The sequence below is a fragment of the Columba livia genome, chromosome 3 (genome assembly GCF_036013475.1).
Source record: "Columba livia isolate bColLiv1 breed racing homer chromosome 3, bColLiv1.pat.W.v2, whole genome shotgun sequence".
Classification (NCBI taxonomy): Eukaryota; Metazoa; Chordata; class Aves; order Columbiformes; family Columbidae; genus Columba; species Columba livia.
Window position 1 is genome coordinate 51428176 of NC_088604.1, and position 25333 is coordinate 51453508.

Here is a 25333-nt window from a genome sequence, read left to right on the forward strand (position 1 = left end):
TGTAACCTAAGCCTCCAATGACTTGGGGTGTGCCTTTATTTAACACAGCTGTGCTTGCTGCCATTCTTCTGGACATGGTGCCTCTTCATATCAGCCTGTCTGAAAATATTCTATAACATCAGGCCACGTAATAATGCATATTTGCTGACAGCTTGTGACAGAGTGGCATATAAATGTTGCACTGGCTGCAGACTGCATTATTCAGGAGCAATAATGTCCATAACTGTTTCCCACGTGTCTTCTAAAATGACTGCCTTTATATTGTTATAACATCCCACAGTGCCATACAGTCTGTGAAAGCAATGCCATTATTTTCAAGGAAATCTTATGTAGCAATTCTTTGCAGTCTATTTGCACTGGTTTTTTATGTATTTTCCTGCTATTTAGGAAAGAAAAAGAAGGGCTATAACTAATAAGTAATCATATTTTGTACACTAGTTTTCAAAATCAGATGGTTTTGTGCCTCTTGAGATCATGATATTAAGATCAAGAGTCTTCTGACTCTTCAGTATCAGAAACAGGTTCTGCATGTAGCTAACAGTAGCAGGTCCACTGTTTTAAGAGATAACGTATTTGGTTCTATACCCAAGCCACCAATGAGATATAATTCCCTACTCATATCTGAGACAGAGATTTTCATTTTGTCCGTCATTTTTGGAGAAAGAGGAGTTTCTTTTTAAACAACTAATTGGATGATGCTAAAATGGATGATGATATGGAAATATCTTTATATTCAGTAATAGAACCAGACCTTTTTTATTATCAAAACCCATAAGGATTATGGAACTGCCTTATAAAGCTGGTTTCTCAGATGACATCCTCTTTGGCAGCATGGTCAATGCCTGAGTCCACTTTCTGAAAAGCAGCCTAGGGTAGGCCAGGAGGGCTGACAGTGGATCACACATACAAACAAATTTAATATCATGTGTACAGGGTTTGTTTTCATCGTCCACCAAAGAAGCTCAGAGGGTATTTCCAAAAATCTACAATATCAGGCTCCTTGGGCCTCGTATCACCTCCTATCCTTTGTGTAAATTATCTTAGTCTAAAACTATTCCACTTCATGTACTGTGTTTGCACAAATATCAGCCACTCAACAGTTCATGTTTTTTTACAGTGTAAACAGCTGTCTCAGGGACTTCTGGTTTCCCAATATTATTTATGTGCTGTAGAGATCCATTAAAAAAATCAGCTTATGTTACCTTGTAATCAAAGAGATCTGTCAATTAATCTTTTTATAGTTTGCTAGATAGTACTTGTGTGTAGTTTGGAATCAACAGTTTGGGAATCATTTGGGAATAGAGGTAATAATTTCCTATCATGTCATCAACATTTGTAATTAAGCCATGGGATAGGTAAGATGGGAGACTGTAGTTAAGGACCTCTTTTCTAACAGTTAAATTTTATTTCATGTTTGATAAACATAGAGTTAGTTGACAATAATAGTCTGGATTTTGTTTTTTACATGTTCAGTATGGTGGTCTATGTGAAAGTATTTAAAACAGATGAAAAGGAAAATAAAGTTGGACTAGCGCATACCCGCATGCTTTTGCAGAGTAGACTTGAAGTCACAGACAGACATTTTTTTATTACTAATTGGCAGTGTATCATTTATAACCCCTTTGCAAAATGGTGCAATGGGGCACTCTGCAGTTTACACTGATGGTATAAAGATCCAATCATACAATGACATAGTTAAGGTACTATAATTTCTGCAATTTGCCACTCTGTAATAGTTAGGCTGTGTGGTAGCAAAAGAAAGAGCAAGCCAAACTTTCCCTTACAGTACACCCTTTTAGGCAATCTGAGCAGAGAAGCCATTCCTTTCTTCTAGGCAAAGTAATGGAGCACTTTTGGTTTGTTCTGGTTTTATTGGAATGGGCTTTAGTGCTACTTGCTCAGGAGTCTTGGGAGGCCAGAATTTCATTGCATCAGTGATGACTGGTCTCAGGCATTTTACAGCATGTCAGAAGCAGAGGCTGAGTGGCCAATTTCGATTTCTACCAGGGGGTCACAGCGCTGGCCTAACCACAGCAGTTCTTTATAAACCCAGAATATGGGCCAAACTCTGGGAATTCAGTAGATGACCACTCTTAACTGTCATGGGAGGTACCTGGTTGTCAGCCAAGCCAGCTGTTGGCAGTTTGGTTGAGTTGCTGCTTTTTGAGCTCCTTTGGCCAATGCCTCCACCATATTAGCCAGAGGAGCTACCATGACACAGGCTAATTCTTTAACACTTAGTCTGTTTTCCTTAATATTGAGGCTTACGCAATCACAAGGCTTGTGTGGGTAGGAATTTCTGCCCATCCCCTACTGCAAACCTCTATCAGTAATGCAATTTCATCCACATTTGAGTGTGGCCTGGTATTCTCAGAGATATTACAGCCTCTGAAGGCTGGAGAGGAAAAAATGGGTCCGTCACTGCAGCTCAGAGAAAGGCTACAGTGTAAAATCAGTCCTGATTAGATACCAGACTATCCATCCAGGAGAGCCTGGCCACAAATGATCCACCTACCAGAGGATCTGTGAGACTTTGCACCCTATTAGATATTCAGAGAATGCAAGTGCAAGGCACAAATTCAGCTCACTTACTTCCACTGTTGTTCATAACAACTCCTTGTTTATTTAAAAAATATAGAAAAAAAAATCTATAGTCTTTGAAGTATGGCATCTCTTTGTTTCTGAGTATCAAGATGAATGCTGAACTGTGGATACATTCTCCAATGCCTATCCTTCTTTAAAAGAAAAAAATTAAGTATAGATGTCGAGCCAAGTTCTTTATATGTTTGCATAGTGTTCAAAGAACCTCAGAGGATAAAAGGAATAAGAAGTTATTCATCTAAAAGTCAAAACAGGGAAAAATTGCAAAGTGCTTCTACATAAAGACAGCAGGGGTTGCTTCAGCTGATTACCTTTGATATTAAATCACGTGTTTGGCACAAAGCTGATAAGAATATTACAGAAAGCTAGTTCAAAGAAAGCTAAAGCTGCTGCTTTCAAAAGCTGGATATCAACAATATTGCTTTTGTTAAAACTGGAAAACAAGTTTAGCATAATTGCCAAGTATTTGAAAACCAGAATTTTTTGTGCATGGAAAGTGCATTTTCATTTTCAAAAAGAGTTGTACTAGTTAACACTACTGCAAAATCCTAGTTATTGATTATACTAGGTTGTATTCAAGGCCTGGATAAAACTCAAAACACAGTTCTTTAAGGTACCGTGCAAGCACACGGTAGGAGTCATTCTCTGTCCACAAGGAGCCCACAGGCAGACCAGAGAAACAAATGGTAAAATAACAAAGCACTGACTTTTCTGCTAGACCCAAGGAACTGAAACACCAAAAGATTGAATGACTTACCCATAATCATATCTCTGGCAGATCTGTGTATTTAACTGAGATTTCTATGTCCTAATCCAGAAACAGTGAAGAACTGTAAACTATGTTTGTGTAAGAACTCCATGAGTCTTGATTGTGAAAATCCTTTTAGCCCTTTCCAAAGATTTGTCATAATGCAGAAATTAAGATAATGTAATTGCAATTAATTCTGCTGGATTTGGTTTTTTATGGTTTAGTGATATATCATTTATAAGTTTGAGGAACTGGACCTCCTAACTTGATGTGTTCTACACTGAAATTATTCAAATTATTCAATAATTATTTCAGGTTATTGAAAGCAATAATTTGTTTGTTTTGGAAGACAGTTCCATACCAATGATTTCTTAAAAATGGTTGTTGGTTATCAGGTCATGTTTGTGTTTAATTTTAACAGAAGAAACTTTCTTCAGAGGGAAGCATGTCAAATGCTTTCTCAATATGGTGAATTATTTTAAGTTTTCCAAGCCTGTGTACTTAGAAGTATTCTATCAAAGAACCTGTTTCTGTGAAATAAGTTGCAAACTCTGTAAGTCATGATGATGCTTTAAATGTGGTTGCCAAAGTGGTGACATCAGGATTGAAAAGTAACATTTGTTTTAACAACAATATTTAGTTACTATATAAATTACAATTAAGGAGAGCTATCTATAGTAGCTATAAATAATTGCCTTTAAACACATAAACCATGTGATAAGGAGGTCATTAAAAATCAGGATGTATAGAAAATCCTCCATCATAGTTTTGTGATCACCTTCTGGTATCGCTATTTTATTTTATTTCAGGGTATTAGCAGACAATGGAACAGTTGATACAGTCTGGTCTGGATTGTACCTGCAGTACCAAAGAGACAAAGCACGAAGGATCCTGCAGTTAGGAAACCCAATTCATCCAAAAAAATGCTGCTTGTTTTTACAGCAGAATGATCTGCTAAGGACCTGTCAAGCCTGTCCTCTATCTGTAGTGAGTCCCCACAGAACCTGAATATCCTAGTCTGTGTTTTCAAAACCGAAGCCAAAATACCTAAATGAACAGTTTGCATTCCAGACAAAACTCTGTTCTCTGGCTTACAAGAATTCACCTCCAACACATGAAAAGATAATTAAGAGGAGATTATTTTTTCCTCTATAGTCTCTGAGAAAACAACCAAATGCTATGCAAGATTCGGAAGGGATGCAGTCAGCTCTCAACATAGTTCACACTTAGAGTGTGATAATACTCTAACAATGTGTAATGCTGAGGAAGACTTGGGGTTTAGGGAAGATTTCTCACTGACATGAAGACCCAGTTCTGTGTGGAAGGCAAAAGCAAGAGCACATCTTCCATACACGAACAAGACTTGCAACACTAACTGTTGTTAATAATACATTGAGCTCTCACGCTCCTTCAGTTCTCTTCCATAGAAATGCTGGAAGTTTGAAAGGTTTGGCTAAGCAGTTTGTCTGAGGGACATGAAGTTCAATTTAATTTATTGAAGAGAACATTAAAATGTAGTCTTGATGATGAAGAAGTTTGTGGCTCCTTTACACTGGGTGCGTGAGAGCTCAGACTAGTATAATATAATACCTGAAGAATGTCTAGCAGATAATTCAACACCCAGAGTTCTAGACTCTAAGGGGTTTTTTTAATATTGCTTCTGATTATATTAAATATTTATTTTCACACGTTTTTAATTTCATTCTGTTTCTCAGCATATGTAAGTGTCTGCCAATGACAGGGGGAGAAGAGCTAAACTGAAAATATCAAAAGACTGAAACACTAGGGAAACAAACCATGCACAAGTCAGCAGCTGTTTTGGCATGAAGAGAATGGATATCTCCTTTTTGTCTGTTTTGTGCATTTTTGATATAAGATGGTTAAACATATACATTTGATTTCATTCACAGAATAAAAAAGATCCCCCTGGAAAGCTCATGAACTCACACAGATCATTACCAGACTCTACTGCTGTTTACAAGTAGGATGTCATGCCCTTTATGGCTTAGTTCAAAAGATGGCTTCTCTTCTTGCCAAACCTGTATTAGAGAGATGGATAGTTTTCCAAAGCTATTTTTTGCCATCAAGTTGCAAGCCTCTCCCTTAAACAAGAATCTACTCACAACTGCATAGTAAGTGTGATGCCATATGTCAGAAGTCACAGAGGTCTACCTTGAAATAAATAAATAAGTACCAGGAATGGATATAGAAACAACAGTGTAGAGAAACTCCTCTGGCTACCTATCATTTGGTGTTCCTCAACGATCTCCCATTGTAGGCAATGAAGAGCTGCCCAGCATGGTGAGTGGAGGGCAGCACAAGGGCCTAGGCCGCACTCTTTTGTATACATTGGCCCCATTGACCTAGTGCTGCAACCTGCAGTGGCTTTGCTTCATATTGTAGACCCTTTACATTATATTTCTGCATGTGGAGCTCAATCTCAGCCATGATGGACTCATTGCCTAATCATAGGCCTCTGGTGCTAATCAAGAGCCCCAGGGAATGCAAGCACATGTCTTGCAGAAATGGCACAGGACCTAAGGAAGACCTGTGCCTTCCCAATTTGGACTAATGTGCTGGAGGACCTTAGAGCATCTCAGATGTCTCTAGGCACCAGTATATTAGCAACTAAGTAGAACCAGTCTGCTTGCTGAGTAGAAAGCTATGATCTCTACAGGTCTACTCTTGTGCCTACAGCAACCAAGGTCTGCCTGTCTACAGGATGGATCAGTACAAGTTCATAAACTTTACCACTCCACAAGGATTCAGTGCAAACCTGTGTGAACTAGGTTGGTGGATATTTCATTTAAACTTCACATTATTGTTCTTAGGCAGCTGTCAAAATCCACAAAAAATTTCTCAAAGAAAGAAAGATTACCTCTGTTACAGAAGGACTTATCAGTATGACTTTGCAGGGAAAAATCGTTCTTTGGTACAGATCACATAGGTGTAAGCAATAAGTGCTGGAATTTGGGGGGGTTCATTTATGTTTGTTCTTCATGTAATTGCTTTCTTCTATAGGATTCAAAAATAAGTAGATTATGAGAGAACCTTATAAAGAGTTACCTTGTGATTTTATTTTTAATTAATTTGGAAATTGGGATTGAGTTAGTTTGTAGTAGAGCAAAAATAAAGAGTCGTGTATAGTACATTCCTGGCAGAATGAGGGCTGGCAACCACTGCAGAAAGCTTCCCTTTAGCATAGTTTCCATGGATCTGTATGCGCTGGTTTTCATTAAGAAGCTTTAGAGTTCTCTCGTGTGTTCTTCCAAAATGTCAAGCTTTTATTAAGGTTAGTCTGCAGAACTGTTTTTCACAGGAAGCACATGTTGATTTTTGTACTGCAGGCATCAGATCTGCTATTGGAAGCAAGTAGTGAAATGAGCTGGCTAGGAAGCCCTAGAAATGAGCTGGGTACACGACGAGGAACCGTGACCAAAGTCTGGGCCGAAATCTGGTTCACTGTGATACGACACTGAACCTCTGCCTCAGTTTCCTGTTTTCTAAAGACCAAAGCTTAGCTAATGTTTATGAGGCATCCAGGAGAACTGCAAAGGGGTCAGCGGTAGAGGAGAACTGCAACAAATAGCAGATATGGATTTATTGTGCATGGGTGAAATCTTAGGTGTATAGATAGTTACCTAGCTCACCAGCAGCTCTACCTCTCCCACTAAAAAAGGTCAAAGAGCACAGAAATGGACTTTTCTTGGATAGCAAGCCATCTTAGTACACTGCATTATTTAGATGAGTAGCAAGTCCTCTGCAGCTGATGTTCAGAAGCTGAAAGCTCAGGAAAAGGTAAAAGTGATATGCCATCTTCTTCCTCGCTCTCTTTGTTCTTCAATTTTTATTTATTATTTACAGAGTACTCCAGATGTCTTAAACTTTAATATGTATGTTATGTATGTTGCATATATTTCTAGGTGGAGTTAGCGACCCCAAGACTCTCTCTTCATTAGTAAACACATTCATTCTAACCTGATTCTTATCTGCTGTGAAACCACTGTATATATTATTACTATCCACAGATCCCAGGTGTCTCCGTGATACTGCCAAACTAAGGCTGAGCTTTCCAAGATGATTATTTTTTCTGCAATTATAGTAGCGAGAGATTTTATCTGTGAAATTCCTGCATAAGGAGATCTGGCACAATGCTCTTAGTTCTGAAGGTAAAGCACATTTTCACATGGACACTAAGAGATTTTGCAAACCACATGAAGTGCACAGATAAGGAACTTGAAAAGCATTACAGAAAGTGTCACAGGGATCATTTCCCTTTTACCTCTTCAAAAAACTCATTACTTCAAATCTTTCATGTCGGTCTTCCCATCAAAGAGTAACTAAATGTTCTTTGCCAGAAAGGAATAGTTTACATTTTTGCTTACCAACTCCAGCCTGGTTACATTGTTCTGAGATTTACAGTGAGTGTTTCACACATAATGACTTTTGCTCTTTCTTAGAACATTAATTTCCTAGCATTTTCCTGTTTTTTTATTAAACATGATGTTCTACTATATCTCAACAGATCCAATAGGAAGAGGTTTTCTTGTTCTTTTTCATTCTAGTGCTCCCTCACATGCCTGAGTTTACTTCAGAACTAAGCAGAGCTTAAAAAGCATCATGTTCAAGCCCTGTCATGTTCTCTGCCCCTCCTTTGAATTCATCCATGACTATGGTCCACAGAGTCATGAAACTGCACCCAGGCCTCAAGACTGAACTTCCCGACACCTCTCTGTCTTCTGTCACACACACACATCTCGTCCTTCCACTTCTGCTCCCCATCTGCCACAGGTTGTAAGGCTCAACAGGGAGCTTGGTGTGCACACCCTGCAGAGACAGGAGCTGTGAAGGGCAGGAGAGGCATAGACCACTGGAAGGAAGATGAAAATATTTCTTAGTTTGTCTGGCCCCCAGGAGAAGTTTTTCTGCTCTCTCTCATCTCTGCATTCATGGCCTGAGCAACATCATGGCACGTTTTTTTTCTTCTTTTATCCAGAGTCTACATAAATCCACTTCTACCTGTCTCACCTTCATCTCACTGCCCTCCTAAGCCACTTAAATTACTATTGTTGCCACGGTACCTAAATACTTCATGAACTTTAATATATTAACACTTACAGGACTTATGCTACGTGGGAGCTTTCAATGCTTCTATTTACACACACACACAAAGCGCCCAAGGTCAGGTAGGAAATCTGTGGCAGAACTGGTGACTCCCTGTCCCAAAAGCCAGATTAACCCAGATCAAACCATGGGTGCAGCATCCTCCCTGCATGTAGCCAACTAAGATTGCCCAAACACACTGCATTAGGATGCTGTTTCCCTGCTGCACCCCCGAGGACAAGCACCCTTCCCAAGGACATCCTCAGTCACAGCTCCCCTATATCTTTTGGCAAGGAACATACCTGAGGAGCTGCTGCAGCTTGGCCATCCTGCTCTCCATCTGACCCGCACTCCAGCACACCACTATTCTGGGGAAGTTCCCTAGTTTACATTCTCTTTTTTTCTCCTGTTAAGCTATAAATTGGCACAGTGCCACCTAATTACTCACCAGCTCAACTCCAAACAATTCTCTTTCTATAGCACTTTCTGGTAAAGGCTTCCAGTGATGGATCCTAATGTGTGCATTGCTCATGGCAAGGGTGCATTGCACAACCCCACATTTTTTAAGTTCTGTCTTTTTTTCTCTAGAAGGGATAGCAATAGTATCAAATATGGGACAGGATATAGTAAAAGCATCTAAGAGTCCTCCTTATTGCAAAATCCCCACTGGGATTTATTGAAGATACATTAACATGATATATGTCTCCAAAGAGAGATTTGCTGAAGCTAAAATCAGCGTTAGGTCCTGAACTAGCTTTTGGTGCTTCTTGAACGTTTTCTTAAGGAAAGGGAAGCAAAATATGAGGGAAAAAATGTATTGGGAAAAAATGTATCAGGAAAAAAGAAAAGTCTATTTGCTACTGAACATGACCACCTACTGTGATTGTTTGACTGTTTTACTCTTTTCTGGTGTGTATGATATTCTGTCATAGCTATGATTTTAAACTATTAGTCGCAGTTTCTATATTTTCTAATAGAAAATGGTCCTTAACTGTTTAATGCCATCATATTCTGATTATAATTAAAGATTTTTTCTTTTATTTTTACTTGAAGTGCTAAGTGTTATCAATAACCTATAAAAAAAACCTCACAATTTAGTACATATATGAAGCAATGCCAAGGTAGTCTCTTCCCTGACAGCCATATTCAAATGGCCTTAGTATCAGTATGATTTTTAAGTGTATAATGTAATGCTTCTCTTCTGCCATGTGACAAAAAGAAGGGCAACAAAGATGATTAAGGGAGTGGAGCATCTCCCTTATGAGGAAAGGCTGAGGGAGCTGGGTGTCTTTAGCTTGGAGGAGACTGAGGGGTGACTTCATTAATGTTTACAGATATATAAAGGGTGAGTGTCACGAGGATGTAGCCAGGTTCTTCTCAGTGACAACCAGTGATAGGACAAGGGGCAGTGGGTACAAACTGGAACACAAGAGGTTCTACTTAAATTTGAGAAGAAACTTCTTCCCAGTGAGGGTGACAGAGCACTGGAACAGGCTGCCCAGAGGGGTTGTGGAGTCTCCTTCTCTGGAGGCATTCAAGACCCACCTGGACACCTTCCTGTGTAACCTCATCTAGGTGTTCCTGCTCCAGCAGGGGGATTGGACTAGATGATCTTTCGAGGTCCTTTTCAATCCCTAACATTCTGTGATTCTGTATGTAATTCTTGGGACAAGAGGAGCCAGAACCCTTCTCTCAGTAGCATCAGGTGTTAGCTTTTATTTCCATAAAAAAAAATTATTATTCTAGGTGGGAATGTGCACACTTCACAACTTCTAAATAGCACGATAGCTGTGAAGAACTGAGAGAATAAGCCATTTTCAAGTTGTCTTTTTTTTTTGTGAGAAATTTCCCCTTTTCAGACAGGGAAAAAGACATGTTTGAGTTTTTAACCTCAACACAGCAGCAGGGGGATGCCCAGGCTCCAGCGGCCGGGCCCCTGCTCTCTTCGGGAACACTCTCACCACCGCTTGCTGAGCTCTGGGCCGAGGAAACTGCGGTGGGCTGGGCTTGGGTTCTGCTTTTTTAATTAGTGAGTCAGAGGGATGTAGGGATGGTCTGAGCCAGGTTTTAATAACCACTATCTGCAGCTGTGGAATGCTTGTGTGGTAATTAACAGGCAGAAGGCTGGGGTGGATTTTATTTTTTTAATTCCCAGATTTCATTTTTTGCCTGTGGAATTTTGAATCTTAGGTTAGTCTTTAAAGGTTGATGTAAAACTGCTTCTTTCGGAGGCAGACGATATTTGGAGAGCTGGAACTTCAGACAGAACTAATCAATCAAATTAAAGTAGGGACTTTACATAGTGTAATAAGTTAGGAAAAAAGAATAGAGCTTTCTCATAAATCATAACTCAATTTGGCCATATAAATAGTTTTCATATAAAAGTTTATGAAAATGTCTATTGTATGTTCCAGGCAAATGAGTATGTGCAATAACTGTGCATGCTCATGTCTACTTCACAATTATTATGCCTTTTGAAATAACATATTTTAGGGAACTGGAGAAATAAAAAACAAAGGCCCATTGCAGCAGGGTACACATATTGCTTTGTGGAGAAATGGTTGTTCAGAATCAAATGGACTATTCTAGTTTATGTGGTTTATTTTAAACCTGAAGTATTAAGATGTAGGGGGAAAAAAAAAAAAAAAAAAGGTCTTTCTATAACTGAGGATTAAACAACTTTTGTTCTTTTTTTTAATGTCTGAGGCCAAAGTAAATGAACCGCAGGAAGTTTTTCCCCACCACATTGCAGTGTCAATTTTCAGTGTGGAAGAGTATGGTCCAAGAGCAAATTCCAATGTAACTTATTTCAGTAGGTATTGCTAGAATGATTTAGACAGTTAGGATAAGATGATAGATTACAGTCTGCACAGTGCAAAGAAGCAGCTTTGTGTGTCTCAGTTTTATTTTAATTATGAAAATTAATTGAGACATTTTTCTGAAGTGACAAGCTACAGAACTGACTGGTGGCCTTCTTCTCATCTTCTGTGCTTCCATCCATCTTCTGTTTGCATCCACTCTTCAAATCTTTGTACAGTGGTGAAGCACACCCTAGTAAGAAAGGCTTGAACTGAACTGCATATTCCTGTAATGATCACTTTTGTTTTCCTCAGTTACCATACCTCTCTTAGCTCATTTGAATTTAAAATGTTTTCTGGAAAAACCCATGTGTCCCCGTAATTACATATGAATCTGTAGCATGACTATGGTATCAATATTGATAGGGTTATTTAGGGACATTTGCATGGATATTTTGAAGTCCTCATTTATAAGGCTCCAGAATAAAAGTGAGGTCCAGAATAAAACAGTTCTAGGGCGGAAATATATTTCTTTTCTTGCTTGCAAAATATGTGCAAGGAAGAAGTTAAGTTCTCTGTTTATGTCCTTCTTACCTTTCCAAAATAGAAATTCTCTGAGTTATAAATACAATAAAGGAAATTATGGAAAAAGCTTCACCAAATCTGCACATAAACTACGTTGAAAAATGAACACACAGATGAATCATTTTCCGAAAAGTTTTTTTTTTTCCTTTTTCCAAGTAAAAAAAACCTTATTTGTATTTCATCATATCAATGTTGTAGATAGAAACACACTTTTCATTAGCCAGGCCATTCCCAGGAAGGTATAAAGTTAATGCTTTGACAGAATTGAAAACAAATTACTAAATCTGCAGTGAGCTGTTATTTTCAGTTCCTGTAACACCGTAATCAAAACTCTCTGAAGAAACTTACTTACTGACTTCTCTAAAGGAAATACTGATTTTCCTACAAACAAGTAAAACTTCCGCCTTGTCTCTACATGTCCTGTTGCTTGGCACAATTAAGAAGTAAGGCATATTTTAATAAAACTAAAAAGATTTAAGTAAAATCAAATGTGTAAAACTTTTTTATTATTATTCTTATTTTTATTTCTCTTCTCTAAGAAGTTTGTGGTTCTTATATGCCCAGGACAATTTGAAAGTGCACTATCTTGTACTTTGGTCTTACCAGGCCTCATAAATGAGCAAAAGAACAGAAGTCCGCCATGAGAAAAAGAAGTGTTAGTAATTGGATAAGTAACATTTATGAATTATTATGAAATAGTTTATTTTTTTGCACAGGATGGTATCTGTATTTTTCTCAGCTTTATCTCTGGTGTTCTTTCAGAATATTGCCACCTTTTAGTAGTGCTGTTTTTTAGTTCTCCATACAAATTAGCACATATATGTTGGGGTGGATGAGCATAAGAAAGATGTATCATTACCTGTGTAAAATTAAAATTAATGTTCCAGTTTTCAAGAGTGAATTTTAATTTTGATTGGTTCAGCCTTTTTCTCACCAACCATAAGCCACCTTAAAGACAGCAGGAATGGCAGGAAGGGAAACTGATCTTCAGGCTTTTTCTGAAAAAAATCAGATTGGACAGCCAGAAATGGAGATGGCCAAAATCACTAGTCAGTTTGGGAAGCCTTAACCTTATATTTCAGCACATCACGCTAAGGGAATAACTTGTTCCTTATCACTTCCCTGCAGTCATCTAGTCAGACAGGAGCCTGGCAAGCACTGGTCCACGTGTTGGGCAAATGGATTTCAGAGCTGCTTCCAGGGCACAAAAGTAATTCATGGATGGAAAAACAGACAGTAATAGCTATGTGAACCCTGGAAACAACCCAGGAAAGGTGGTTGGTCTACACGTAGGAATTTGGGGTACTACCCTACAGAAGTTTGCCTGCAGGGTGTGAAGTTTTACCTCTAGTCAGCTTGTAAGTACTGTCTTCATGGTGGGCATGCCCACAGGGGAGCTCTACAGCTTATGTCATCCCGTCTCATTACCTTTACAACTGAAAGAACCCACCATGAGGATTTTTCTTATGCAGGTGCCTTTGCCTCAACTGTAAAACCATGTGGTTTCCTGCCCTGAGTCCCCTTATGGAAAAGAGAGTTTGTGTTTCCCAGTTGAACTTGAAATGCCATCTAGAATCAGACAGTGCTTGGCGGCCAGACTGGAAGAGAACCCAGCTTTTATGTTAATGCCCTCAGGGCCTGAAATGACATTATTTTAAGTTGCAGAGAGGCATATTAGTATGATAGTTGTGGGTTATAAAATGTACTTGGTTTACAATAGCCTCCAGAGGCAGTAACCAGCCTGCAGTGTGCTAAATGCACACGGGTACCTGCACAGGGTGAGAGCCCGAAAGGGTGAGCTGCCCAGGGGTAGGAAGAGGCAGGAGCAGGTACAGACACGAGCAGTGACAGAGTCACCACGTTTTTATTCTATTGCAGAGTTCAAAAGAACAAAAAATGTCGGTAATCCTAATAGCTGGTTTAACTAGATTTGTATGGAAATGAGTAAAAGGCTGTCAGGAGAAAGGCAGGAAGGCAGAAGAAGAGGCTGCTGGGGAGCTGTACACACACTCACTGTGGTTAAACCTAGCACATCTTTGGTTGACATGGCCTCCGGGCACTTGGAGGTGCTTTCTTACCCCGTCTCTGCCCAGCCAAGTAGGCGTGAGGTGTCCTCGGGCTCTCAGGTGAGTCACTGGTGGGTTCTAGCCCCGGCACGTAACCAGCACTTGCCATAGGGCACCCAACTGGAGGAGCAGCGCAGGGTAGGGGCCTCGGGGGTCGTGAGCTGATGAAAATAAACCTCAGTGTGAGTGTGGATGAGCATAAGCAAATAACTGTCAAAGCATAAATGCACCCTCACCTCTTAGCTTGTCTCTTAACCTCAGGCTTCCCAAACAAGAAGCCCTTCCCATGGGCTGGGGTTTGACAGTGTAAACACAAGCCAGATTAAGGATAGAGCTCCGGGCTTAAGTCCTGGGCTGAATATTTAGTGTGGACACAGCCTCAGCACCACATGTGTTTGCATCTCGGCGAGTATAACCCATAAACGGGCAGCAAAGTAGACGGCAATAAGCAAGCGTGTGCAGTCTTTCCCAAGGAGCACCTCTGTGCCAAAGTAAATTACCATCAGTTGTCATTTCAAGGGGAATAAGCTTCATTGATTACTTTTTGCATATTCTTTCAGAATAAAACCAGATGTTCCTCAGCCCATGGTATAAATCTGCAACTCACATTTAAAGGCAAGGAAGAAAATTCTCACAAGAAAAAGGATATTGAGTCTTGTTAGTGAATTGGTTTATCTGAAATAACGTATCTGCTAATGGCGATGGGAGTGCATTTCTGAATCAGAAAACATTTCCCAAGGTTTTAGACACACCGATATGCAAATTGCCATTCCAGCAATATTAATATTGCACCAGCATGAGTCAAGCTTTTGTTGTTTTTAAAAACAAACAGTAACTTCTTTTCAGGAGAATTGCTCTGAATTACTGTTGAGGTTTGGGTGTTTTACTAGAAAGATATTCCGGGTTTAATTATTTTAATTTTACTTGCTTGCTACCTTTATGTTTCTTGTCTAGGCATGTTTTCAGTCTACAGCCAGGAATCCAGGTTGCAGTGATATATTAGACTTCAGAAGGAAGCAAGTCACTCTATCTAAATCATCTCAGAAATTCTTTTTGGTTATCCAGTCTTTTTGAAATTGTCAGGACGTTTCCTTTTCCTCCCAGCTTATAAGACCTCAAGCATTAGTATCCCCGCCTATATATGTGTTGCTTCCTGCTGAAGGAATATTTATAGCATTTCTGACCTTTGAATGAACTTTCATGAATCAATAACAGCAAAGTGGAAGGAAGCTCAGCAGCAGTTTTCCTCTTGTCTAAGTGTAGCCAATGTTAGGCTTGGAATATCTAAAATATGTTAGGAACTATCATAATCACATTTATGCAGCATTTTTGCAGGAAATTTGCAGATTTCTTCAGCCATGTTATGTAGCTACTATCTGAAGAATACATTACAATGCCAAAGACAATGGTGTCATTAATGGGGTTTTGAGTTGTCATGTATCATTTTTTACATGGCAGGACTACTGCAAGAGGTCTTAAAAGCCAGAGCTGGAAAATAATTTTCTTGGCTATATTTTGCCACAGGAAAAGTGGATTAGAAACCCTCGTTTCTGATTAATGACTTAGTGCAACTGAAACACCATTTATTTAATCCCACTTCAGATTACAGAAAGAAAACTGATACAGTCACCCCTAAATGTGTGAGCACAAGCAGCCATATGAGATGGTTGGAGACAAGGTTTGCCAGTCCAGATTCATTATCCCTTTAACCCTGCAACTCAGCTATCATAAAGAACCTTTCCTAATTCCTGAGATTTCTGAAGCTCCTTCCAAAAACAAGGTATTCCCATAGTGAATTAGGCATCTCAATGCTGTTTGCAGCCTCCAAGAATAGGGGAGAAAACCAGGCTTTGAAATTTCCCTTCATTTCATTGCCTAAAAGTGAAGTTCCTAACTTAATTAAATGTTTTCCTTGTCCAGAGCTGGCACCTCTAGAAAGTGCTTCTTGCACTCTCTTTTACCTACCGAGGGAGCCTGGCCAACTAGTTCAGATTGTAACTGTAAAATAGAAGCCTGAATTCCGGATGCATCAAGTTAAGTAGGATGAATCGCATTGCTAGGGGTGACAGTAATAGATCTCACAGACTGACAGATCTTCTACCTTGTAATTAGCGTGAATTTTTCCCGTCAGGACTGTCCCTTGTGCCTTTCCGTGGACGTGGCAAAGCAGGGTCATGCTCTTTGCCGGAGCCTTCTGGTGCTGCTGCAATACATCAGGCTCCTGTTCATAAATGCAATGTTGTTACTCCGAAAATCACCTTCATAATAGTTCCATTTTTCTCTAGTATTTTCCTGATTGGCTGAATGGAGAGAATGATAGCTATACAAATATTCACAAATTTCAAGAAACTTTTAATAGCAGCTCAAAAGAGTGGTTTTCCTAAGTTTCTTTTTCTCTTTCTCTATTGTTTGAAGATCATGTCTACTCGTTCACCCAGCCTTACAAATATGTCTAAAAATACCGGGAAAATAAAACAAATTTGCTGAAGTTTGACAGCTTCTGTTTGACCAAAAGTTATTTGGTCAAAAGTATTTTTAAAAACAGTAAATTAAGGAGATTTTTAATGAATGTTATCATACTTACTATTATCATCAGGATTCTGAAGAAAATCATAGGAGAAGACATTTCCACACAAGTTCTACATGAATTGTTAGTGTCAACTATGATTTTTTTTTGTTTTGTCTTTGTTTATAAAACACCTTTAATATAGAATCATTTAGGCTGAAAATAAATCCTGTGTTTATTCAAATTATTAGATTCATAATACTGAAGAATTACTTACTGCCTCTCCCCACATAGCTATTTTCCTCTTTTTGATTCCTTTTTTCTTCCTTCAAGGACCAATATACTGTCCATGTACATCTTCAGTGCTCTTAAATGTAAATCTGTCTTGTTATTTCGCTGTTCTTCCAAAATTTGCATTGCATCTTTTAGCAGTCTCTAACTGAGGGAAGTTTGCTCTCTTTGTCTCAGTCTTCTTCATAACACATTTTAAGTAATTTAAGAAATTCTATAAAGAAAAATTGAAGTCCTGATATTCCATCTGAGTTAGATCAAAGTACTGTATTGGCTTCCAACCTTGTAGCATAAAAAAAGGCATATTTGATTGAGGCTGAATAACAAAATCACTCTTCTGTTGAACCACTTCAATAGACAGAAGACCTTAATATTCATACTTCCGATGAAATTCTAGTTTATTGTTTTACTAAGGCTAGTATTTTGGCTCCAGCAAGAAGCTAAAAGGAATTCTTCTGGCCATAGTACATGGACCTGAATGAGCAATAAGGTTACATGGACACCAGGACAGATCCAGCTACTTTGGGACCAGCTAGAAATTAAGCCTGTGGCACAATTAGGTGATAACCAGGGAGTTTCAGCTTCTGCAGATTTTTTTGGCTCACTGACAGCTGCCAATGTGGATATATGACAATGTGGATTACACCACCAGCAGCAGTATTGTCCACTTGTCATTTCTTCAAAACTGGATGATAACTGGAACTGCTCATTGTGTGTGCTGATCTAAGGCTGGTGATGGCTGTAAGAGCTACCTCAGTCTGTTTTGTTGTATTTATGTCAGTGTTTAAGCAGTAGGTAATCTGTCTGTGGGGAAAGGTACACGCTGGCTCTTACAGCCTGTCTTCTCTAATGATTTTGCCTTAGATCTGCAGCAGCTCCTCCATCAGTCTGGTCCCTGTGCTTTCTTGCCTTCGCTGCTGCAAAGCCCGTGACTTTGATTCCTCAGCTCTGCTGTAGCCATTGCAGACAAGGCTCAGCTGCTTTTTTTCACACAAATGTCTGCCTACCCTCAACTACCAAACACCTTGACTGAACCTGCAGTCGGTACCAGGACTTGAGCCAGACACTGGAGCTGGATTAATGTCAGAATAGACCGTGATCTCCAAGTGGTGCACAGGCAGCTTCTCACATGTCTCACAAATACAGGAGCATGGGCCGCTCTTACTAACAGTGGGTGATTTTGCTTGGTGATTTCAGAGAATGACGAGGAGCAGGAGGCTCTGCTGTCACTGGACAAGCCTGGATGGTATTCCCAAGGCAACACTATCCAGCTTTATGAACTACTGAAGAAAATGACTGGCAAATTGGATCCCAAGGTGTGTTATAAGTGGGAGTAAATCTTTCTGAAAATACCTTGTTTCCATCTAATATTCACCAGAGAAGCTTTCCTTAAAGTTATTGATGTGATCCATCACAAATTTTTGCTCAGGTTATGCTTGCTGTTGTCTAACAGACTGCAGTCCAGAACTGGAAATAGCATATTAGTCTTCTTGTCAGTAGAATATGTAAACTTCTAGATGTTTTATTCCATGTGCATGGTCATGCATTTCAGCAGGCTGGGCAGAAAAACATTCTTCCTGAAGAAACAGATCAAATAGATTAAAAGGTGGCATCAGTGAAAACTAGGATCATGGTTTTTTAATTACAGGTCTGGATGGGTGAAAATGCCACTGAAGATGGTGGGACCATATTTCCCCTAGTGGGTGATCTACCCCCTAGGCACGGAAGAGTTCTGAGTCGCCAGAAGATGTTCTATGTTCTCTCATGTTTCCAAATTTGTCCAAAATTCAACTGCGTTGTGTAGTGTATTTTCTTAGCAGCCTTTTCCACTGCTTCCTGGCAGTTTATTACTGTCAGTCAAAAATCTCAGCGGTGTCCCCTGTGCCAGTCCCAGCTGGGCATCCGTGTCCAATGTCCCTGGAGGGTGAGAGTGAAGAGCATGTGCAGGACCAGCCTTTTCCTTACAGAGCTGGTTGATGATAGAACCCCAAACTGTGACATTAATAATTTCTGTATGTGTCATGGCCAATTGTAAACACCGAGGACTTTTCATTAGGTTGTTTTAAAGCTCTTTTTCTCTCTCTGTGAAATAGTTTGCTTGTGTTTTTGAACTTTTAATTTGCTGCTACCCCCACAGGTTGTTTATTTTGGTGACAGCATGCACTCAGATATTTTCCCAGCCCGTCACTATAGCAACTGGGAAACCGTCTTCATCTTAGAGGAGCTTCTAGGGGACAAAGTTACAGTGCCTGCGGAGAATGAATCTGAACCGTTGGAGAAGAAAGGAAAATATGAGGTAAGGGTTCCTTGCAGATGTGTACTACAAGAGAATAAAGTAAGTTGCAAAAAAGTCTCATGCCACCCGCTCTGAGAGTGAGCTTACTTGTCTTACCAGGCTGCTCACAGCATCAGCATCCCTCACAGATGTACCCTCCTTGCGACACCAGGTACATCCTGCCGCGGCTTGGCATTGCTTGGGGGACAAAGAACCTCTACCCAGAGCTAAATTGTGGACTCAGAAAGACAGCTGTATGTGCAGTCCCTGAACCAAAAAACATAGTCGTCTTTTCAGGAGCAATAACCTGCCCTGCACCCTACAAGGAGAGATTTCATGGCGGCTTATCACAGGTCCAGCACCTGAACTCTGCTGAGTTCATGACGTTTCCCTGCGTGTCATGGCCAACAGTAAACACAGAGGAATTTTAATTAGGTTGCTTTAAAGCTCTGTTTTCTCTGTGTTAAATACAGTTTGCTTGTGCTTTCCTTATATACAAAGAACTTTTAATTTGCTGCTTCCCTCATAGGTTGTTTATTTTGGTGACAGCTGCGCTCAGATAAGAGGGACTGTTCTGAACTGGTCCAATGCAAACTACTGATCATTTCCTCAGATAAATAATGTGATTTTCAGGTTGATTTCAGCTGGGAAACAGGGCCTTACCACAACTGCCACACTTTAATTCTCCCACAGATGTTGGAAGGTTACTGTGGCTTATCTTTCTCTCTGCTCCTGAAGAACAAAGTAGAGAGACAATGGTGCTCAGATGGTCGAGCACCATCAGTTGTACCTCCAGCGTGTCCTATGTAGAAACTACAGTGCAGCTTCACTCTCAATTTGGAGTTTCTCTTCTTTTATTAGGTTTCTAAATAAATAGGTAATTTTCTTCTGATTGCACATATATATATATGTGTGGTTTTTGCACTTTGCTTTGAAAAGCATGTAACTTTTTTTTCTTGTTAAATAGTTGTTCTTTGTGCTTAAAAAGGTAACTTACTGATAGAAAGATTTTTTTTTTGTGGGTTGCTTTTATACTAGAGATATTTTTAATCTGACTGAGAAGAGCTTTAAAAGCCCCTCTTTTTTATGGAGAAAAGGATTACTTCAATGTGACTAAAACAATATAGATATCACATCTATTTCTCTACTTTTTTAGTAGACCTATCTATTAGTTTCTGCCATTATCCCAATTTCTAAACTAAGGTCAGGCAAGGACATTTGTGTCACTGAAAAAAAGGAAATATAATCATTACTGTTTAGGCTTTTTTCTGGGTTGTAGTAAAACAAAAATGAAGACAAACTCAAGCCTTCTATCAAGAAAAATGTGTTTCACAGTAAGAAAAGCAGGGGGGCAAAGGAAGAGTGAGCAGTAGTGCTGCAGAGGTGAATTTGATTTGACTTAATTAATTATTGCTATAAAAATAATTAATTCTCCTCCATGAATTTGTTCATTCTCTGACTGGAGACTGCTGCACTGCTGCATAAAACATCTTGCAAAGTTTGGGGTTTTTTATTCAACCATGGTTTCTTAAACACATCCAATATGTACTTTTGAAGCACACATATTTAAACAAACAGCCAGAACATGTTTATTCTCCTGAAGTACAAAGAAAAAGTTATTGAGTGATGTGTTTCTAAGCCCTTGATGACGATTCATTTTTCTCTTACTGCAGTACCTCTGGTCGACTGCTCACAAGATCTATCTTCTCTATCAATGCAGTTATCAAGCAGGAAATTGAGACTTTTAGACAGGTGCTTGACATTTCACTAACACTGTAGTACTCCCGATAAGAGATTGCAGTATCTTGGGGAGACACCACCCCTTCCACACACAACCCCTGTTCAGTTTACATCCGCTACCAGTGACAGCAAGTGAGCAAGGGAGAAATGAATTGCGCTGATTAAAGGAACCTGAACCAGGGGAGCCCTGCCAGGTCAGTGGTGTTATTTCATTACCACACTGCTCACTGGAGTCTGAACAACAGGTCACATCCATATCTCTGCAGTTGACTGGACACCACTAACTTAACAGGACTAGTTCAAAGGGACTCCCATTACAGGCCTATGAAAGTTTTATTTTCATTCCCCTAATCAACTTCTCCCATTAATCCTTTGGTTAAGAGGAGAGAAAAGCCAACTCAAAGGATTGTACAAAGTCAGGTGTTCTTGGAAAACTAGACAGTAACAAATTAGATTTAGTCTTATTCATCAGTCTTCTCATTCACTGGCAATTAAAAAAATACACTACTATTGCAGATTTTCAATGCCATGCTGTGTGTGCAGAGAGAAAACTGAAAATTGAATACAAGTTGCAATCTCCCCTTCTATCGAACTTTACCAAATATTATTAAAGAAATAAAGTATTCTAATTTGCAATTGCATCTTTCAGAAAGAAGTTACCAAAAACTGTTTTCAATTGTTTGACTGGTATTTCATCACTAACGGAGGGGAAGAAAACAACATCCTCACACAAAAACTGGGAGGCTAGTAATTTCCATTTTCATTAGTTTTTGTCTTTCCCTTCAATTAAATGCATTATGTAAACCAGATACACATAACTGTGAAATTATGGTAACAACTGCAGTTCTTTCAAGTGTGAGTCATAACCAAATGAGCAAGAGAATAGCAAACTAAAGCTATTCATGCAATTACTTGGCTCCTAAGTGAATTGCAGCATGCAGGGGGAAAAAAAATACCAAGGATTGTGTTGAAACAAGATTCCCCCCAGATTTGGGGGTTTGTTTGCTTGGCTGGAGGCTTTGTTTTTGCCTTCTGTTCTTTAAATGTGTGATCAATTCCATCAATGAAAACTCGAAGAAAAGCTGGAATTTGTCCCAGGATTTTGAGGGAAACTATTACAGAGGAGCTAGTCGGTTTGTAAATCCTTGGGCTATAGGAATGAATGGAGCAGTAATGGAAGAATTTATTCACAATTATAGATTGCGTTTTTGCAGTTGGAAGGAAAAGCTGCTTTTTACAGTATTGCCTCTGACTCGTTACGGGGGAGGGGACCAGAGCCTTCAGCACCCCAAATTTCCAGGCCTCCCTTGCCATTACCATAGACAAGGCTAATTACTCTGTGCCTTTGGGCTCTGTTGGTCTCTGTTCCCATTTATCTTTAACACAAATCTGACAGTACTTTCAAGAACAACCCGATGGGCTGTTGTGAAGCCTGGTGAGTTAAAGCAATATCCTGAAGTGATTTGGTGTTGATCTCTTCTCCCAAGTAGCAAGTGATAGGAGAAGAGGAAATGACTTCACGTTTTGCCAGGGTAGGTTCAGATTAGATATTACGAAAAATTCTTCATGGAAGGGGTTGTCAGGCATTGGAACAGGCTGCCCAGGGAAGTGGTGGAGTCACCATCCCTGGACATGTTTAAAAGGCATTTAGACAAGATTCTTAGGGACATGGTTTAGTCCTAGAGTTAGGTTATAGTTTGACTTAATGATCCTGAGGGTCTCTTCCAACCAAAATTATTCTGTGATTCCATGATTCTATTATTTTATTTTAAAGTCTGCTTATAGTCATTCATATTGTAGTTTAGGTACAGTGCTCGTAGGTGAAATGTTTTATATTTGCACATGATTTGTGTGGGACACGTTCTGTGCAAAATTTAGACCAGTGGCAGGCTTTCCCATTTGCACTCCCAGCATGAGTGTGTTGTTCAGGTGCGCCTAGTTGCTGTGACCAGCACAGCTGTCCTAGTGGAAACACCTCAAATACTTGCTGTTATACTGGCAGAACCATATTTTGAGCATTGATTTTTTTCTGGCACAAAGGGTCAGTGGTGGTGCTGTTACTACCTTGGCACAAAGCACACAGCCATCAGTAGCATCCGTCATATTGGATGCAGTGCAGTAATCCTAGTGATCTGCACTTGATACAAAGACGATGATGCAAATGGCAAATCTCAATCTAAATAATGCCTTTAAAAATACTAACAGCTTGATTTTTCACTCCTGTCTCCTTTACATCCTTCTTTCTTTCATCTTTTTACCAAATGTAGAAAAACTTCAGATCACAGCTCCCTTCCTATTTGTATTTTAGAAAGGTCATTTGTAAGCTGACAAATCAGTGTTACCCAAGGGTCCTATTAACAGATTCTGTCTGCTCTGTTAACAGACCCTATTTGTCTGCTGTTAATAAAGCAAAACTGATAGTAAATATTCCAGGTGGTTCAACTTAATGGAAAGTCCTGGGACTTGAAGAATAGTTTGTGCCATCTCATTTCTCTGAAGTCTAACAATAGTCTTTGAGGCTTTGTACCTTGGACAGGCACAATCAACAGCTGACTTGCTACTGTCTGACCAATATGCCTGGGAGCAAAACTGCATGCTTGGCGGGATTGCATAAGAAAGAGGGATTTCTCAGCACTTCCCAGGATCTACTGTCCTGCTGCAAGAGCAAACCCCTTGTTTGGGGACTAGAGGGATGGCTGGTGAACCTTCCAGAGCTCCTCACCCCTACTGTTGAATGTGTGCCTCCAGGCATGTGAGGTATTAACAGAGGACTAGTGCCTCTTTTCACAGATCTATAGATTTGTGGAACATAGTCTGTCCTTCCTTGCAAGCTGTGAATGCTGAAGATGAACATATGGACATCTTCTAGGCATCAGCTGGGGATGGCAGGGGGAGCGATATCTGATACTTCCTAAGGATATGGGCAAAGTTTTGCCAGCTCTTTTCAGATTTGAGATCAAGATTTAACCTACCAAACCACCCCTGTCATGTGGAGATAAGCCAGTAACAAAATTACAGGAGCTCTCTACCAGATGATTTGATGACAACTCATATCTAACTGGGTTTGGTTTTACTAAGGGCTTGGACTGTAAATCCAAAATGTAACTCCTTCTTCCTTAACAAGGAAAAAATTCCCACTCTGAAAATCAGACCTCTGAAAAAAATCAATTAATTTCCTTAGATTGCAATTTAAGTTGCCTGTTGAACCAATTATACACTTCAAAAAGCAGAAGCCTCATATTTTTTCTCTTGTCAATAAACAAGGCCCTGTCTTTTGTGTAAATGCTTATGTGAGCCAGTACTGTGGTTCTTGTTTTGACTAATCACCTGAACAGCTGTAACAGCTTTCAGAGTTTTCTGCATGTGTCGTCCAGATGGCAAACAGATTCTAATTCAGCATAGCATCTACATTTAATTATAACTGATGCAAAGTCTTGGGATTTGCATGGAGAGATAAGATTTGGAAAAAAAAACTAAGATGCTGACCCTATGTGTGAGGGGAAGGAAAGAAAAAAAAAAAAGAGCCCAGCTCTTAACTGCCTGTTTTGAAACAAAAGATATGGGGGTTTTTTCCCAACCTAGTTAGGTCATAAGACAGAAACCAATAACTGTATTTGTCCAAGTCAATACTTGCTCCCCACCCCCAGCTGTGCTCAGAGAAAACCTGTTATGCAGAATCACAAAAAGAATGGTTCTGTGTTTACTGACGTGGTCTGTTTGGCTGGATCAACACCTTTCTTGTGATCAAAACCCACAGACCTCTGTCGTAAACACAAATTATTCCAGCAGATTCTCAAAACTAGTAAGAAAGGGGTTAAATGGAAAATAAAGTACAAAAGTTCACAGATCTGAAGGCACACGTTAGAATATCTGTTCTTCTATGCTGTGCTGGCCAGAAAAGTTACTTTGCACACAAATTACTTTAACAGATTTTCTATAGTGTAGTTCACAATTTTGTTTCTGATTTTTTCATCTTTCTGTAGAGGCCTCCTGGAGCTTTTTTCTATCTGCTCATGGTAATATATAGCAAGTTTCAAGATGAACTGCTAAAAAAAAACAGTTTTCCCAATGCTGCTTTAATGCTTTCTTTAAAACATAATGAGTCAACATGTTGTTGTCCAAAAAGAAACAGAAAAAAAATCCATTTTTCACAATTTGCTAGGCAGTTGTATGGCTCTCCATGGGTCCTCTGGCTGTGTTCTCACTCATTCTTCAGCTCAGAAGTAGCATGACACAGGTGGAGTGATGTGTTCTTTGCAGCTACTCCGTCCAGCACCGGGAGACTCCTTTCTCCTGGGAGGAGTTACAGGCTGTGCCACTGCTACCCAGCTTCTCCAGCAGAGAAAGGCAGCAGGCCATTCACACTGTCAAAAATAGGAAAATGGGGAAAAGAGAAGATTTTTTAAGGGAAAAATATTTAAACCCAACTTTTTATGTCCTAGGGAATCCACAAATTGCATAAACAAGAGCTTGGGGAGTTATGGGATGAAGATTGTTATTGTTTTTTCTTTATAATATTTCAAAGTCACATTGATCTTGAGATACAATACAGTTTTCCCAGAAAATCAGGGGAACACTAGAGTTCCTTAAAATGATGGTTGTGGTTGGATCAGGAAAGGA

At 39.5% G+C, this 25333-nt stretch overlaps 1 protein-coding gene across 1 annotated transcript in view; it reads left to right on the forward strand.

Moving 5' to 3' along the window:
• The window catches only part of NT5DC1 (5'-nucleotidase domain containing 1), a 140195-nt gene that overhangs the window by 99663 nt on the left and 15199 nt on the right, over positions 1 to 25333 (forward strand). The window contains exons 9-10 of the mRNA XM_013368627.3: positions 17896 to 18014; positions 18836 to 18994. Coding sequence (XP_013224081.2) covers positions 17896 to 18014; positions 18836 to 18994 — 278 coding nt within the window. The remainder of the gene's footprint in view (positions 1 to 17895; positions 18015 to 18835; positions 18995 to 25333) is intronic.